Source organism: Coturnix japonica, chromosome 13 (assembly GCF_054131305.1).
Source record: "Coturnix japonica strain WE chromosome 13, WE-NBRP24, whole genome shotgun sequence".
Classification (NCBI taxonomy): domain Eukaryota; kingdom Metazoa; phylum Chordata; class Aves; order Galliformes; family Phasianidae; genus Coturnix; species Coturnix japonica.
Window position 1 is genome coordinate 10,000,001 of NC_140675.1, and position 18,196 is coordinate 10,018,196.

The 18,196-nt window shown below is 44.1% G+C and overlaps 3 protein-coding genes across 33 annotated transcripts in view; 2 read left to right on the forward strand and 1 right to left on the reverse strand.

Moving 5' to 3' along the window:
- Positions 1-6,600, forward strand: part of SUN1 (Sad1 and UNC84 domain containing 1) — a 37,700-nt gene extending 31,100 nt beyond the window's left edge. For all 26 annotated transcript variants that reach the window (XM_015876504.3, XM_085513829.1, XM_085513833.1 and 23 more), the window contains 8 exons: positions 1-32; positions 932-1,067; positions 1,943-2,197; positions 2,685-2,769; positions 3,151-3,266; positions 3,889-4,056; positions 4,595-4,684; positions 5,020-6,600. The exon at positions 1-32 is cut by the window's left edge and continues 12 nt beyond it. In XM_015876504.3, the coding sequence (XP_015731990.2) occupies positions 1-32; positions 932-1,067; positions 1,943-2,197; positions 2,685-2,769; positions 3,151-3,266; positions 3,889-4,056; positions 4,595-4,684; positions 5,020-5,133 (996 nt within the window). In that variant the 3' untranslated portion in view covers positions 5,134-6,600. The remainder of the gene's footprint in view (positions 33-931; positions 1,068-1,942; positions 2,198-2,684; positions 2,770-3,150; positions 3,267-3,888; positions 4,057-4,594; positions 4,685-5,019) is intronic.
- Positions 6,601-6,800: 200 nt separating this feature from the next.
- Positions 6,801-15,703, forward strand: GET4 (guided entry of tail-anchored proteins factor 4). Of its 3 annotated transcripts, none has more exons than XM_015876531.3 (9): positions 6,801-7,071; positions 9,721-9,799; positions 10,194-10,275; positions 11,001-11,150; positions 12,482-12,620; positions 13,626-13,766; positions 13,850-13,925; positions 14,199-14,271; positions 14,400-15,703. In XM_015876531.3, the coding sequence occupies exons 1-9, from the start codon at positions 6,917-6,919 to the stop codon at positions 14,486-14,488; spliced, it is 984 nt and encodes a 327-aa protein (XP_015732017.1). In that variant the 5' UTR covers positions 6,801-6,916; the 3' UTR covers positions 14,489-15,703. The 3 variants fall into 3 exon arrangements, with proteins under 3 accessions (XP_015732017.1, XP_015732018.1, XP_015732019.1); XM_015876532.3 differs by having other exon boundaries at positions 12,527-12,620; XM_015876533.3 differs by lacking the exon at positions 6,801-7,071 and adding an exon at positions 7,235-7,891.
- Positions 15,704-15,969: 266 nt separating this feature from the next.
- Positions 15,970-18,196, reverse strand: part of ADAP1 (ArfGAP with dual PH domains 1) — a 37,144-nt gene continuing 34,917 nt past the window's right edge. For 3 of the 4 annotated variants that reach the window (XM_085513852.1, XM_015876523.3, XM_085513853.1), the window contains one exon: positions 15,970-18,178. In XM_085513852.1, the coding sequence (XP_085369978.1) occupies positions 18,150-18,178 (29 nt within the window). In that variant the 3' untranslated portion in view covers positions 15,970-18,149. The remainder of the gene's footprint in view (positions 18,179-18,196) is intronic. The other variant, XR_014933778.1, reaches the window with a different exon arrangement.

The following is an 18,196-nucleotide window of genomic DNA, read 5'->3' on the forward strand; positions in this document are numbered from 1 at the left end:
GAGCTTGAAATAGCCAAAGCAAAAACAATGAGGTATGAGCACTTAATTTTTATTTTTTTTTTTTTAGTTTTGAAGCTAACTAATGGTGATGGGCATTTTTTAAGTACAGCTATTGGTTATTAGTTGTTGACAGACTTCTTGTGCTTTTACAGATGCATAAGATTTCTTTCTCAAACTGCTTAGCATACAGTAGTTGCTTTTGATGCATCACATATAAAAATATATATATCTTTATATATATATCTTTATATATATATATATATATATATATATATATATATATATATATTTAATCTTATCAACTCCAGCTTTCATCTGTGGTTTTGTTTTGTCAGCTATACTACTGTCTGCTAACACACAGTGTAATATCAGGAAGAAACCCACGGAATTTCACTAACTTGTTCCTTGTTGGGAAGAGAAGACACTTTGTGAAATCCTATTTTTACATTTAATTTACATAGCTTTGGAATGCTGGCTAATACTTTTTTCCATAGCGCACACTGAATGCTCATATGTAGTAGCTGTGTAATCTGCTTACAGGCTCATCTGAAATCAATAACTTCACAGGCAGGTATTAAGGTGACTTGAAACTTGCTTTAATCAATGGCCAGCTCAGGCAATTAAAGCTTGGCTGGTCTGTCAAACCAGAAATCTATGTGTGCTGGAGTTACCAAGTTGTCAGTGAGATGTTCTGAAAGTCATTGCTTTTGGGTTTGTTCAGAACTTTGAAATATCTTGTTTCTGTTATCTTCATCTTAAGTGTCTGAAAGCCTCCAAAGAACTGCAAGCAAGTTAGATGATAGCTATCTCAATGGATAAGTGAACTAGGAGAGCGGTTTGTGTTAGACTAATACAATTCTCATGCCTTTAGAATTAGATGGAATGACTGAAACTAATTGTTTCCTAATTTTTGACTGTTTGTTTTTGTCAGAGATAGTGATGAACATAATCAACTCTTATCCAAAGTTAAAAAGCTGGAACTAGAGTTGTCTCAAGTGAAATCAGAGCTATTAACTGCTGAGAGTGCGAAGACAAGTTGTGAGAAAATAGATGTCATTCATGAAAAAGTAAGTTCTGGTAACCATCCTAGTAAAATTCAGACTAGATTTTGTGCACAAACTTCTTTTTTAAAGGCACTCTAAAAGTTATGTAGGAGTAATATTCATCTTAGAAAAAAACAGCAGTGCTCTATGGCGTGGTACTATGATCTTTTTCCCCCCCATTACTGGGTAGCACCTTACCTAGATGAGCTTGTGGTTTGTTTTCCACAACAGTAGTTTCATTTGCATTTGAGATAATGTAGTATCAGTTGAATGTACTGTACTTTGCTGTTAGAGCTGACTTAGTATGCCAATTCATGCAAATATGGAAAAGGAACTTATGTAAAAGCCATAGCTAGGTTTGTCATCTGAAAGTTATGTTAAAATCATGCTTTAAAAAAAAAAACAAACAAAACTTCTGTAAGGATCAATTTGAATGTAGTCAAGAAAATGCAGTAGTCTAAGTTCTTATTTTAGTCCAAGTTGATATTCCAGTGTTATCACAAGATATTCTATCTGTGTGTATGAAATCAAAGTTTGCCATAGGTGAGTGTTCACTTAAGTGCCTTGCTTAACTTGGCCTGATAAGTCTGCTGCTCCCCTTAGAGCTGCCACAGTCCCTTTGAACTGTTGCAGTTGACTTTTCTATTCTGAAACAAGTCAGGTTTCTTAACATGAAGCCCTTCATTAGCAGGACTTCATTAGCTGCTCACCAAACCAGTCTTCTGCATACTTGCCTGTTCTGTTGTTCTAGTATAAGTCAGTGTAGTTAAAGCACGTGTAAAAGCTAGATTTCTCTGTAGTATTGGAAGGATATATTGACTTTCATATTTGCTTACTAGATGGACTTCATAAACCATTAAGTAATACTAATCATTTCTATTGTAACTGTTGGTGAACAGGTAGATGCCCAAGTTAAAGAATCTGTCAAGATGCTGCTTTTTGGTGATGAACACAAGGACTTTCCTGAATCGCTTCTCCAGTGGCTTACATCCAATTTTGTGACCAGAAGTGATCTGCAAACTGTACTGCAGGATCTGGAGTTGCAAATTCTCAAGAATATTACTCTACAGATGGCTGTAACAAACCAAAGAATAACATCTGAAGTAGTAACAAATGCTGTGAACAACGCAGGGATTTCTGGAATCACAGAAGCAGTGAGTCAGCTGAAGTGCTAAGAGAAGTTCAGATAAAATTCTCCTTTATGTGCATTTAGTGGAACACAACTGTCTATATAAATGTTAATGATTTTAGGAGGTGCCTGAAAGATTAATTGAAATCGGCAGAACTATGGAAAATTGAGAGCACTCTTATAGCAGTTATGTTGTCTATTCTGAATGTGCTTCTTTTTCCCCCCCTTAAAGTATGTTATCTTGAGTACAGAATTCCCCAATGATGTGAGTAGGTGGGGGGAGGGTAGAAAATTCCAATTCTGAAGAAAAACATCAGGCAAGATGTGGTATGAATTTGTGTTGAGCCATTCAGTCAAGTATTTAAAAACAAACCTTATGTTGACTGAGGCTTTCAAAGATTTGTGATAGAATACAGCATCTCAAAAGGATGTTTGCTGCTTAAAAACTGATATATTCACGTGTCATCTCTTCATATTATCTTTCCTTTCTGTTCTTCTGTGTCCATCTGTAGCAAGCACAGATCATTGTAAACAATGCACTGAAGCTGTACTCTCAAGACAAGACTGGTATGGTGGATTTTGCCTTAGAATCTGGAGGTAGATGGAAGAAATTTTCACTATATTCTCTAATATTATAATCTCTTCTAGTAAAAATAGATCTTTTGAATGTCTATGTAACTGGATAGTTGAGACCACAGATCTGTATGTGTGAAGTGCACGCATCACTGAATGTACTATAGAATGTGTATAATCTTTCAGTCTTCTGGAATGAAAAATCTTCAATGTGTACTTAAAATAGCATTGTGTTTGATAGAAGCACAGCATTGGAGAATTAGAAAATTAGAGATTAATAATGCCTTTAATATTAGGTTGAGTTTTTTGTTGTTTTTTAAGGGATGGGGTGGGGGGGAACTAAAAATCCTTTAGGAAGGAATGAGTGATTACTTCTGCTAACCTGATTTTTATCTTTTTTTTAAGGTGGCAGCATTTTGAGTACTCGCTGTTCTGAAACCTATGAGACAAAAACAGCCCTAATTAGCCTCTTTGGAATTCCTCTGTGGTACTTCTCTCAGTCTCCCAGAGTGGTTATTCAGGTAATTAAAGGTTAAGTAAACAAGTTGAGCAGTGTTATTTTGTATTGAGTGTCCTGGGTTGGTTTTTGGATGCTGAATGTTTTTTTTCTGTGATATATAATTCAGGGGTGGGGAGAGTCGGGTACTTTGTTCTGGGAGTGTGATTATTCTTGAAAGTCCTTGGCCTTGCTTAAGGCCCTGCTTTGACAAAGCTAAGGCTCTCATAGCAGCCTTGGCTGGTGTACTGGTTTTCTGTGAAGTGTGAGTACTGGGAGGGTTTCTGTTAGAAAGTAGTTTTCAAGGTGCTGGTAGTTCAGTTGGATCTGCTGCATCTGTGAAGAATGCAATTAAAACAGTGCAACCTGTATCTTCTTTTTTATTGCGTAGTCTATCTAACACAAAGTATCATTTCACATTTGGTCTTTGGAGGCAGAATTGGACTTGTGATTAGCAGTAGTTATTGTGTATTTGACTGGTTACTGAATAACTTGTTCTTCTACTTGTTATCATTTTAAGAATATCTCTAATAATTCAGAGTTCATTGCCAAAAAAAAAAAAAAAGCAAAAATATTTACGATGAAATGTTTTCTTTTGTCCTGTTCTCTCCACACCCCTCTGTCTACTTGGCCCAAAATCTGTTCAGCCTGACATGTATCCAGGAAACTGCTGGGCTTTCAAGGGATCAGAGGGATACCTTGTAGTTCGACTATCCATGAAGATCTATCCGACTGCCTTCTCATTGGAACACATACCAAAAACACTTTCACCATCGGGAAATATCACCAGTGCTCCTAGGAAGTTTTCAGTATATGTAAGTCTCTTAAATTTAAGTTGTTGATGTTTGTAAAGATGGGGAATATTTGTCATATATCTTGATAAATAATGAGGGGAGGGCAACTAAGAGGAGAAACTGACATTTCTGTCATTGCTGTTAAAATTGTTTATGTTCTTGACAAGCTTCAGGATCTAGAAATAAATGCTGAAGTAGTTTAGAGGGGTATTTATTTTCCTCTTGCTTTTTAGAGTAGTGAACTCCTTTGAAGGGAGGTAACAATTTTGTTTGTTATGAGCAGTTCATCTTTTACAGGGCAGTAGTAGTAAATTAGCTCCTTAACTCCTGCTATAGAAATTAAGGAGTTTGTATGTTTTCACAGTCAAACGTAGTGGAAGTATCTGAGCACAGGAAACTGGAATATACAGCTTGTCTGAGAAAGCACTGAGCTGCACAGTAAACATTCTGATCCTTGCATGGGAGATTTCTGGATGCTGCTTGTTGATCCTCAGTTGCATAAATACGCTTCTACAATTTCCATATTTAAAAGAAAGAAATCTTTATCTCGTTGTTACAGGGCTTAGATGATGAATATCAAGAGGAAGGCACATTTCTTGGACAGTTTGTCTATGACCAAGAAGGGGAGCCGCTGCAGATGTTTACAGTGGTAAGTCTACGTGATGGGATTTAAAGTGTCAGGAGAGACTCATTTTCTATGGCAGCACTCAACGACCTGTGAAGAAAAGGGCTGCATTCTCTGCTGGGCAATGTAAAAACAGATGTAGGAAGTACTTGTCTGCATCAAAACCCGTCATCTAAATAGATAAGAGGAAATGTTTGTGTCCAGATGGCACAAACAACTGGTGTGAAGATGATAAACTTAAAGGATCAGCTTCATACTTATTCTGCTCCCTTAACAAGCAAGAAGCAAACTAGGAAGGTACTGTTCCAAGTGGTGAGAAGTTCCTAACTCTGGTTTTTATCTTTGCTTTCTTTCTCCAGGAGAAAAGTGAAAAGGCATTCCAAATAGTGGAACTGAGAATTCTTTCTAATTGGGGACACGCGGAGTATACCTGTCTTTATCGGTTCAGAGTGCATGGGAAACCTGCTGAGTAATCCCCTACACTACAGCTTGGGTTGCTTTGTTGTACATTTTGTTACCAATTTGTATATACTGGACAGCCTAGAACACTGGAATCTTTAAAGGACGAGGATGCAAGATAGATTCTACAGAGTTACCAATCCTCTGATAAAGGCAGAAGACTGTCAGCACAACTGTACAAAATAAAACTAATTTGCTCTCATGCTCAGCTTGTAATTGCCAGTTAGCTTTATATTTTTGTGTCCATGCTGAGAGAAATAATGCATGCAAACGGCTCTGGTTCACAAAGCCCAGTTAGCAATCAGGTGGTTCCTATTTTATTACAAATGAATGTATATGTGTTTTTTTTGTTGTTGTTTTTTTTAAAGAATAAACCACACTTTCTGCAACTAGGATTTTTTTTTTCTTTGAATTCAGGACTCAGCTGCATATTTCTGTTAGCTCAGCACTGCAAGCCAAATAATAATGTCATGGAGTTTCAACAGCCTATGGCTACAGGTGTCCTTCAGTTGACTTTGCCTTGACCTGCTGGGGGAATCCTAAAGGGCTTCTTCAATAAATGTTGACTATAATAGATATTGCTGTCAGGGAAAGTTTAACACAACCAAAATTCATGGAAACACCAGCAACTGAGAATGCTTTACTGGAACTTTGTGGCCATGAGTTGCTTTAGAATTCAGGGATAACTTGCAGTTATTTTAAGGGGTTTTTTTTTTACCACGGCAATTTAATGAGCTTAATTGCTGTATGTGAATGTTTACTGAGCAGGTTAACAGTTTGATCAGCTCTTCTCACTTAGTCCATCAAGGCTGATTTGGAGCAGAGCCCTAGAGAAGAGCTATTGGAACTCCTCAATAATTCTCTCCTTGGGACGACGCTTCCTTACATCATTTTTTGGTCGGTAAATGTTGTACTGCAGGATGGGGACGATGGGGCTGCGAGGTCTCAGCAGTACCATGGAATCAGATGTACCATGTGGGTGTTCATTAGTCCCAAAGCTTCATCACACAGCACGTGCTGAGGCTGCTGTGGGGACCCCCTTTAGGATCACCACCTTTAAAGATCCTTTGCAGAAAAGACTTTGTGTGCAGAGCTTTGATCTCGCCGTCCCCATGTGTTTTTATTCCCTGTGAACTGTTACACACGGAGCTGCTGACTGGTGTTCTGATATTGCACAACAGTCCTGATGTTCCAGCACAGTCTCTGCATGGAGAACTTGAGCCGGAGCCTGTGGCCTATGCAGAGGAGCTGCATTATATGTACAGGTGTTTTCATATGTTACATATTTGGAATGATCCTGTATAGATTGTGATGGGGGTCGGGGGTATTTTGGATAACACTAACTTATTTTTTAAGGACGCCAGATCGGACTTTGTGCAATGTATTTTTGTAAATGCTTTTTTCCAATTGCTTCTTCTATTGCTGCCTCGAACTGACCAGATGCTATTGGAAACGTTTCAATAAATAAAAGTTTTAAATTTTGGGTTTGTTTTTTTTTTTTTGTTTTGTTTTTTTGGAACCGCATGTAATATTCGAAACAAAATAAAGGTTTGGGTTTGTTTTTTTCCCCTGTATCCTCCATGATGTGTGTATATCATTAATACCCCCCTTCTCTTAGTGCTGTGGGGGTGGGGTTAACCCATGCTCCGCCCTCAGCACCATCTGACCCTCGCGGGCCGCCGTAGCGCGGGGCGGAAGCCGGGCACTGAGTGAGGCGCGACGTCGCTCCGCGTGCGCCGCCTCCCGCCCGGCCTCCTCCTCCCTCCCTCCTTCCTTCCCTCCTCCCCGTCCGCGCTGATGGCGGCGGCGATTATGGCGGCGGAGCAGGAAGCGGCCAAAGGAGGCGGCAGGAACCGCGGCGGCGTGCAGCGTGTGGAGGGCAAACTGCGAGCCAGCGTGGAGAAGGGCGACTACTACGAGGCGCACCAGATGTACCGCACGCTGTTCTTCAGGTACGGCGCTGCCCGCCCCTCCCCCGCGCGGCCTTCCAGAGCCTTCCCACGCACTGCGCCCCAATGCCGCCCGCCTCGCCCGCACCCTCTTTCTATTGGCCGTCTCTCCTGTCCGTCTTCGCTTCTCGTTCTCTCATTGGGCCGCGCGGGGGCGGGGCGGGGCGGGTGCGCGCATGGCAGGATGCGGGCGGCACGGAGCTGGGCCCGGCCTGTGCTCGGTGGTTCCGAGGCGTTGGGCCGCTCGTCCGTCCCGCTGCACAGCGCTGCGGTGCGGGGCCGCGCGGGGACCGTTGGGAGCGGGGCTGAGCAGGACCATGTGCCCGCGGCACCGATCGGCACTGCGACCATCGCGGGGCTGTGCGGGATCCGGGCCGCAGCGCTGCTGACGCGTGTCCCGTGTCGGCCTCTGTCCCCGCTCCTGCTCACAGATACCGGCCCTCTGGGCTCCACAGCTTCATGCGGGACGGGCCTTCCATAACGCAGAGCCCCCCCTGCAGCGCCCAGCCCGGCACTGCGGGCTCCTGAGACACCACAGTGTGCTCACTGCACATCGGGGGATCCTGCCCCGAGACTGGGCTCAAAGTCCCGCTTCCCTGTGCCTGTTTCCAGCGCCCCGTGCATTAGTGTGGACGTACTGAGGCTTTGTCCCTGTGGAAGCTGGGCACCCCTTTACACTGCTGCTCTGCTGCTGAGCTGTGCCTGTTGCTGTCTCTGGGCAGCCCCTGCTGGCACTGCCTTCACCATTCCCCTTCCTGGCAGCTTTAGGCTGGACAGACTTTTAGGGGAAGATGCGCTTCCTTTCTTGTCTATGAGGCAGTGAGTAAGTAGAGGAGACCTGAATGCTCACATACACTACTATGGCCTTTTGCAAAATTTCTTTTCATTGCTCACATCCACGGTGACTTGCTGTTGTCACCCTTTTTCTCATTCAATTTAAAAGACCATTCTGTGTTCCTTCCAGGAGCCCTGAGTGGGGTACCCCTTCATTGCTTGACCCTGGCTTTGTTCTCTTGTGCTGTACCAGGATTGGGAGGTTGCCCTCAGCAGCCTTGTGGCTCCATTGTGCCCTATGTCCCCAGAGCGGAATGGGATCAACATGTGGGTACATTGGCATACAGCAGCCAGGAGTTTGGGGTGCTGCACGCTCAGTACTGTGGAGCCATGGGTAGAACGTCCTCAGTGAACTCCTCCCATTGCTGCCATCCCTGCTACGTACTGAGCACCATCACACAGTGGTGCTCTGCTGGGATTGGTGAGGGCAATGTCAGAGTCTGAAGACTTAAGTTGTATTTGAGGATAAACATAAATCTAAGATATAGTGCAGCCTGTTTTATAGGAGGGATTATGTGAGGTGGTGGCTGCAGTGGTGGAAGATGACTTTGTTCAGCAGTTGTTTCTCATCTCATGTTTTAAACGCATTAGCTCACGTGCTTTGCTTAAGCCTCGCTGTATTAATTTGGAGTGAGAGTTCCTGCCTTTTCCCTTTTAAATGCAAGAGAAGGAAGGTGCTCAGTTAAAGGGAAAGGTGATATTTGTGTAGCTACGGAGGGGGTTTCCTTCCAGGCAAACACAGAATGAGGCAGAGAAGATTTGTTTGGAAAGTCACTGAGACTGGGAAGGAGTCCCAGGCAGTTCTTGTCTGTCCTCTGTAAATGTCTGTTAAATGTAAACAGTCTTCCAGAGATACATCAGCACAGAGTGAGGTGAGCTCAGCTGTGGGATTGTAATTGGGATGTGCAGCTTTGATTCGCTTTGATCAAAAGCAGCCTGTAAATGCCGGTCTGTTCCGTCACCCAGTGCAAGCCAAACCTGAAATCCTGACTCAGAGCTTCAGCAGTCAGAAGCCAAGATATGCTTGAGGGTGGGGAGGAAGGATTATCACAAACCTTCAACCTGCAGTGCTTGTCCCTTGCTGTGCTCCTCGTGGCAGGAGGAAGGTCCTGTCCAAGCAGTATGTGGGCAGTGCAGGCTGGGTGGAGCTGGCACTGTGTGTGCTCTGGCCGTCAAATCAAAGGCTCAAAGTTACTGCCTCTGTAGTGACATTGACTTCTGTTTTCCTGATTGCTTGTAGGTCAGTCTGATATGGATCATCTGTCCCAGGATTTCAGTTCTGAGCATGTTACTGTTTGGTTCTAAGTGCCATTTAGATTCACAGAGGGAATATTTCTATTCTTATATATATATTTCAAAAAACGGTTCTTAAAATGTATTTTATATTGTAAAGTCTTCATTAGTGTCACCTGTAGGCATTCCCAGAGTAGGAGTCTCCTGGATACAGCTCTCTGGGGGGGATCTATGAAGAAGTCTGGAGCCAGAAGCCTTGAGGCACACCTGGGTGTGAGGCCAGCTGCAAAACGCTGCAGGTGCTGAGCTGCTCAACTGATGCACGAGGCATTTACTGTGGCTCTTAGCTGCTGAGGGCACTTAGAGAATACCCCACTATCCTCAACTGCTCTTGTAGGAAGGGCTGCATTTCTAACCTGGAGATGCAGTGGTCCAAGAGCTGTAGTTGTCCATTGTGGTGATGTGCAGGAGACTGATCACCATACTGTAGTAGAAGATAGTTCTTGGGGTCACTGTTGGGAACCAATTCTGTCCTCCTTCATTTCTTTGTAGTAACTTCTATCAAGGCTTTGCTGTTTTTTCCAGGTATATGTCACAAGGAAAATATGTGGAAGCGAGAGAGTTAATGTACTCAGGGGCTCTGCTGTTCTTCAGTCATAACCAGGTATGTTGATGTTTTTGTGTGATGTTGGGGGTTGTTGTGGGGTGAGCAGTGAATTCCCAATGGCAGATGTTGGGGTGGTTGCTTAGTGATATTCTGCTTTATCTCTTTGTTGGGTTTTTCTCCATAAGGAAAGATGTTTCCAAACTGGAACTGTGAATATCCAAATCTGAACCACATTTGGTTTGCTTTACTGGTGGTTTCTACTTGTTGGTATCAAATTAATGTAAACTTTTATATAGGGCAATTGAAATTTCCTCTCGTTCCTTACCTGTAACTGCTGATAAAAGTACTAATGTGCCTCTGACAAAATTCTGCATGAGAACTGAACTCTTTCATGATGTTTCCTTTGATTCACTGCTACATTAATTGTTACCACTGTGTGTTTGTATTTTAGCAAAACAGTGCTGCTGATCTGTCCATGTTGGTTTTGGAGTCTTTGGAGAAGTCAGATGCAAAAGTAACAGATGACCTTTTAGGTATGGTGACATTTGCACTCAGTTTGTTTAGGTGTTCTCACTTCTCGGTGAGCATTAATTCCTGGAACCTTAAATCACTGTTGTATGTCATCCCATGTGGCCAGGTAGTAGAAATGGATATAGTTTGAATTAATGTGCCATCTTGTAGCATCCTCACTGCAGGAGGAGTGTGTTGTCTGCACAGCGACTTGGAGCTCCAAGGCCTTGTTGGATGGCAGTGTCTGTCATAGCAGTAGTACTTGTCAGTCGGCCTCTCACTTTCTTCTCCAGTTGAGATTTAGTGAGTGGAGAGTTTGGGAAGACCTTAAAGCTGCCTTGCCAGGCTGCATTGTGGGTGGGGGCAGAAGATACAGAGGGCTGGGACAGACCCTTGGTTGTTGCCTAGTTCAGCTCTGACTTTCTGTATCCCACCGATGACTTCTGGTGGTCCTTTTTGGAACTGCAGGCTTCTGTCTGCTGCCCTGTCGATGGGCAAGCACTACTGTGGCCAAAAGCCTTCACTATTCCCTGGGGCCGCTTGAAGCTCTGGGATTCCCTGTCCCAGACCATGATGGGATTGATGTGGTTTATTTTCTGCAGTTCAAAATCACTGTTTTTAAGATGTCTTATAAAGACTGAGAGCAGATCTCATCTTATTAGGAGTTTGTATCTTGAAGGTGCACCAGAAGCAGCGGGTCTTCCTACTTCTGTTAACATTATGTATTTGTGACTGTTATTCCTTGTAGAGAACTTGGCTAAACTGTTTAGTTTAATGGATCCAAATTCTCCTGAAAGAGTGGCTTTTGTATCCAGAGCACTGAAATGGTCCAGCGGGGGATCAGGAAAACTCGGCCATCCAAAATTACACCAGTTATTAGCCATTACCCTGTGGAAAGGTAAGAAAAATCAACTGGCTTTCTTCTGTTTGATTTTGAAAATGTGGAGAATATGTAAGAGATGTGCTTTGGAAATGACCTAGAGAAGCTGAGATGGAAATGATTTCAGGTGTTGCTGGCTGTTTGTGATTGCTTCAGGGTTTTATCACTAACAAAAAATAGGCTCATAAATGTCTTTGTGCAGACCCCAAAAAGACCTTCAGCTGCTGTGAAGCTCTTTGGTAAAAGGAGGGATGATCCTCTATGCACTGAGGTAGTTGGGCTAAGAATCATTAGGAGGAAGCAGGACTGTTCTGTTGGCTTATTATTACATCCTTTATTACATAAACCTAAGGAAGATTGATACACATCACAGCGTCTGACCACCAGGTATCTGTGAGATGCTGAAGAGCAGCCTATTTCAGGCATTTCCCATTCGTAATGGCATGTCAAATAGACCAAAACACTCAAAATAGTTGTGTTTCATAATCAGTGTTTAAAGTCTTGAATTCAAAACAGAAAGGTGAATGAGAACAGCTGAATAATTAACGGTTGCTCATCAATAAAACACTGTACAAGGTGATTGCTTGTTTACTTAACATCCTTCAGGAGCTGTGATTGCTGGTCATGTCTTTGTATGACAGTGACAGTGGTCATTGTGGCAGCTCATTGCCTGGCTGTGTGCCACACACAGACCCAGGGCTGCTCTCAGGGACTGGCAGTGGCTGCCACCTCCAAGGGAAGGTTTTCCTCAGTGTTAAAGTGAGAAGCTGTGGTGTGATGAGCATAGGAAGCGTTGCATTCTGAAAGCAACAACCCCCATTCCATAGCTGTCTGCTTGCCCTTCTTTTGCTGCAGATCAGAATGTGTGTTTTCTTAGTAGCTGTTGGGAGTCATCAGAAATGGCTGTGGTTTTTCAAACAGAGCTTTTAAATTCCAGAAATGAGCAGGTTTCCAGTTATGATTTGTCTCTGCTTTACTCTTGCACGATACTTGGCTTCAAGTTCTAACAAAACATGTTCATTTCTTGCACCTTTTTTTCTGCATAATCGCTGTTCTGTTCAGAACATGAAGGCAGTGTTAATTTTGATAGCAGGAGTGGGCTATGCTAAAAATAGGGAATGCCTTCTTTCTGTGCATGAAGAAGGAAGGATGCTGAAGGTGCTGTTGGGTTTCATCAATTGTCTATGATGTACAAGGGGGAAAAAGTGCCCCTGCTTTTGGCTACTTGTCCTGTTTATATACAGTGTGCAGCTCTTTCTGGCTCTAGTGCACCTGCCTAGCAAATGTGTTTTTATGCTCACCTATGATGAACTGATTTCTTAAATACCATTTTCTTTTTCCTTTTATAGAGCAAAACTATAGTGAATCTCGGTATCACTTCTTGCACTCCACAGATGGTGAAGGCTGTGCAAACATGCTCGTGGAATACTCCTCATCCAGAGGCTATCGCAGTGAGGTGGACATGTTTGTAGCACAGGCAGTCCTACAGTAGGTGTTGTGTTGTTGTTTGGACTGTTGTGTTGAGATGATGCTGTGTATGAGGCCAGTTTAATTAGATCGAGATAATTGTGGGGTAACTGAACATCCTTCCAGCGGAACCTGTGAAAGCCAGAGGTTCCAAAACTCACTGTGTGTGGTAGCAATAGAAACCCATTTCAGAACTCATGTGGAGTGGGGATAAAATGTGTTAAGGTCAAAAGCTGACAGTGTATTAATTGCTTGAAGAGTTAATGTGATCTGTTTGACCCTCAGAGCATAATTCTTACTTTTTATTAACACTAATTTGTGCCTGGTCAGTTAGGAATTACCTGGATGTACTTACCAAGCCTGGGCTCTGTGTTTACATGCAGCACAAGACTTGCTCTCAGTCTCATTGTCCTAAGGGATTATTAACGTTGGGTCACCCTGGTGTATGAGCAGCGCAGACCGGTGGTTTCTCAGAACTGCTGCTGGCTCTCATCTTCTTGAAGCATTTATTTCAAAGGATGTGGGAGTGCAAAGCTTGTGTGTGCATTTGCGGAGCTCACCTACAATTGAGGCTGACAAAGCCAATTTTACTGAGTTTAATCAGCGGATGGCTTCCTGCAGGCAGGGAAAGCAGCTCAGGGGGAGGCTGAGCAGGAGGTGCAACCAGGACTGCAGCACGGACAGGAGGTGCTGTGAGAGGGAGTGGGCGAGAGTGAGGCTGCATCTTGGCAGCCTCCAGCTGTCATGTCGGATGTGTCCTGCTTTCCTTACTTGGTTGCTAGAGATTGTAGTGCTGGTGAGTGGTAGAAAATCCCTTCTGTAAGTCTGCTGTACATAAGACTCTTAAACAATGCTGTATTTGTTTCTATGAGTATCAGTTACAAGTAAGGGATTCTTTTTTCAGTATTTAGACAGAGGCAATTTTTGAGGCCAGTAAGGGATGTAAGCAGTATCTCAGATACCATACCGACTCTTTTTATACTCTTCTCTGCTTTTTAACTTCCCCTGTTCTGTTTCCTTTTACAGATTTCTCTGCTTAAAAAACAAGACCAGCGCCTCAGTTGTTTTTACAACGTATACACAGAAACATCCTTCAATAGAAAAGGGCCCACCCTTTGTGCAACCACTGCTAAACTTCATCTGGTTTCTGTTATTGGCTGTCGATGGGTACGGTGTGATTTTTCTCACTCTGCTCCTAGTTTCCTTTTCGGTTGTTTTTGAGATGACATTTTTGGTTGTTTCCTTTCTAGGGGAAAGCTAACAGTATTTACAGTATTGTGTGAACAGTATCAACCATCCCTGAAAAGAGATCCCATGTATAATGAGGTGAGTTGCCAGGAACTGCGAGCAGGATGTAGCCCACGGAATTACTTAAATAATGGCTAATGATTCTGAGTACAAACCACGTGGGTCATTAGATGGATTAATTAATCTATCAGGTGTGGTATTTCAGTTGTTCTTAATGAGAACAACCTGACAAATTGAGAAGCAGGATGTTTGAATACGGCTTGTAGACAGGAGTCAGCGATCTCACTTCTGTGCTATTTCCACCTGTAAATGAAGCAGCCTGACGTTGTTCTCCATCTTGTGTCATTCCAGTACCTAGATAGAATAGGACAGCTTTTCTTTGGCGTTCCACCCAAGCAGACATCGTCCTATGGAGGATTACTAGGTAAGGTTTGTGCCAGCAGTTCTGGTGATTGAAACCAACCCTACCTATGGTGGGAGAGCCATTAAAAAGCTTTTAATGAGAATATGGAACCTGTAAGTTAGGTTTGACTGCCATGTACTTGGTTCTAGGAAACCTTTTAAACAGTCTGATGGGAACTGGAGAAGACGATGATACAGAAGATGGTCAGGAAGACAGCAGTCCTATTGAACTGGACTGAGTATTTTTGCCATAGGGGGCCGCGTGCATCTGACGATTCGATGACTCCAAAGACAGTTTTGGAATTTGAATCCTGCAGTTGTTTCTTGGCGCCTCAAAGGGCTCCTCCAGTCTTTTAGAAATGGTTGCTGAAATGTTTATAATGTTCGGTCTATATTATTTATGTAAACAAAAGAAAGAAACCAACAAAAAGTAGCCAAAAGAACCAATGGGAGCGATTGTTAGCAGGTTTCCGATGCAGCAGCTGGTGACTTTGATTAAAATATAGTCTTCTACGGTTTCTGATGCAGTATTCCCTTTTGCACAATAACTAACTCAATAAACATGGGTCTGCTCCACAACCCACCCACTACCATCTTTGTTACAAGAAGGCCTCCCCGACCTCTGCCGTCTGCAAGGAACATCCTGAAAGCAGAGTGAGTCACTGTGTGACTGAGGGGTGAGGCTGGTGCCAACAGTCCTGTGAGGAGCACAGTGAGCTGCACAGCCAGGACACACTGACACCAGGAGCTCCCTCTGCTGCAGTGAGAACAGCACTGCCTGTGTCTATGGTGAGCTGGCTCTGGCTGAGCCCACGTGTGAGTTTAGCTGATACTTCTGAAAAGCACAAGGTCGAATTGCTCTTGAGTAAAAGCTGAGCAGTGGGACGCAGGTAATTGGCTCCACATGGAGCTCTCTTGCTTAGGCTTAAAAATTTGGCAGCTGAAATACCTCCTCTGGCTGGTGGCTCTGCTCCTTTGGAACATACTCCCTCATTCTGAGTTCACAACCCTATGTGACAGTGAACCGCCACAAGCAATGTCTGTGTCTGAACTGCAGCTACATGTAAAGAAAAGGGATACTGCAGAACTTTTGGTTCTCTATGATATATTTATTTTTCTCGGGTGATTGATTGATTCATTTAACACTTTGTGTAAAAAGGATAAATCAATAAATAACGGAGTAATTTCAACCCCAGTGGTAGGCATAGCAATTCCACATCTCTTTAATGCAGCCCACCCGATGGTGGTGGTGCAGCGATCGAATGAAACGGGGAAACGCTTTATTTTTTCACTATGAAAATACTGAAGGCTTAGATTAATAAACAGCAATCATGCATGGGGGAGGGAGGGCTTCATCAGACTTTACTGACTGTACGAAACAGAAAAGAAGGCGATGAAAGGCAGATTTTGTGTTAATTGTGACGTCTCAAATAAACACTTTATACCAGGCTCTACGATCCGGCCGCTTTCTGAGAGTCTGTGATGGCTGCAAATGGCCTCACTCTGCAGCCTGTTCCTGCTCAATACTGCATGGTGCTATGGAGCAGCCAGGGAGGATTCATTATCACAGGTATAACGTATACCCACAATGTATGGACAGTCTTTTTCTATTTAATAAGGTGTAACTTCAGATGTTATTACACAGGTCCTCATTTTGCACACACACACAGTCTGTCTCCCTCTGCCTGAAGCCACAACCACTGTTTGTGATGGGGCCGACTTAAGTGAGAGCAAAAAGAAATACACTTTTATTCTATAAATTATATATATACATCAACAAACAGGGAACAAGCTACACCTTGTATACCTGCATTTCTGCATCATGTACTTAGCTTAAATTACAGACAGTGCATAAACTGATACATTGCAAATTAATTACAAGAAATGCATCCCAACATTAATTTAGTTATTACAAAGCCAGTAGTGCTGGCTGCAAATGAAGCAGCACCTTGTGTGTGTTCAGTACATTTACCTTCCATGCTTGTCAGTTAAACACACTGCTATAAATGCCTGTCTCTGTGCTTATAAGTGTGAGCCTGTAACACACCAGGTGCTCTGTTGGTGCAGTGGGGTGAGTGCTACAAATACCATTTGTGAATGTGTGCATCCACATCCATCCATACACACACACACCCAGCACAGCTCTATACACACACACATACACACAGTACATAAAGGGAGGTATTCCCACCCCCCTCCTTTCTGCTTCCCTGCACCCCTCAGACTCAGACAACACCAGCACCCATCTGACATCAGCGTTTATTGGTGCGAATGACACGTAGTACCACAGTTCTTACCAGTGACATTACAGACGGACACGGCCCACGAGAGGGGATCGGTTACAAACACCGACAGGAGGGACTGAGCCCCGGCCCCCAACCCAGCAGTTAGTGCTCAACACAGCGCTGAAATGTCACTTCAAGCAGCTTTTGTATTCTTTGCAGGAGAAAAAAAAATAATTAAAAAAAATAAAAAATAATTAAGAGAATTATTGGAAAACAAAGTGCACCAACCGGATCACTGAGGACCGTGCCAAGGGCAGCAGGGACACAGGTAGGCACAGCCCAGCCTGCTGCTCGGCCCCCAGCCCCACAGCCACCCCTGGTACCCATCAGTGGGCACTGCTGGGCTGTGCACTTTGGTAAGCAGCTAACGAGGCCAACGACACACACAGCTGAAGTTCTACACCCTGCTCGGAATCAGCCTACAGACAGCATTGCCACCAGCTGGGAGCTGTGATGCTCACCCACACTATTCATAATTTACCCCTATGACAGCAGGAGGATCGGTCATTTAGCAACACGTACACATCAGGACACCACGCCTGCACAACAGCTGCATCCTGCTCACGCTGCCTGCAGGCACCAGCACCCCCAGCACAGCCCTCACAGCCAGCTCCATCCACCTGCATGACACCAGGAGAGCAGTGGCCTCAGCTGGGATGAGCGTCACCCCCTGCTCCCCTTTGGGATGGCAGAAGCAGGCATGATGTGGGCACCTATGGGTGGAGGGCAGGGAACAGCCGGGGCACTGCACAGGACCAATGTCCATGGGGAGGAACACGGTGATGGGCTTCCTACCAGGAGCTGTTTTAAGCTGCTCTCAGTGCTGCTTCTCCTTTGAGTTATACGAGTGTGGAGGACACAGGCAAGGACACGTTTCGGTCATCTCCAAACTCCCCCACCAGTTCAGCTGCAGATTCCTACATTTAAAAACAATTTCTCTCCTGTTTTCAGGTGTCAGCATCTCAGGGTCTCCCTCTCCCCTGGAATCAGCTGGCAGGGAGCAGGGGCGGCAGGCAGTGTGTCCCCGGAGCAGCAGGGCCATGGCTGAGCCTGGTGAGGTGAGATGGGGGGAGCTCCATCACCAGAGCATAGGAGGCTTTGGGCTCAGTCCGTATCCCCTGTGAGCTGAGGCAGCAATGAGCCATGGAGGAGGAAAAGCAGCTTAGCACCAGCCCCAGCAGCCAGCTGCTGCAGCACCACGGGGATGGGCCTCAGCCTCACATCCCCCACAACAGCCAACACTTTCCACAAGGAACCCACATGGGTTTTGCACCACAGACCACATTGTCCAAAGAGTGTCCTGTCCCCGAGACTTCAGCACAGGGCAGGGGATCCTTCCAGCAGCACGGTGCCCTACCTGCAGGAGACACGTGGGCACGAGGTGCAGGGGGAGCAGAAATGAGTTCTGGGTTGGATCAGCATCTTCTCCCATGTTTTGCTGCTGCCTTTCTTGGCCTCCGACATGATCAAGTGAATGATGAGGGGAAAGGGAAGTATTATTATTATTATTACTGTTATTATTATTAATAATTATTTTTTTTTTAACATTTCAAATAAAACCCATGTTGTGTTGTAAACAGAAGCTCATTCCTCAGGTCTGCCCAGCCAGTCCCATCTAAGGTTTATGCTTGAAATGGGCTTCCACTGAAACAAAAGAACAGA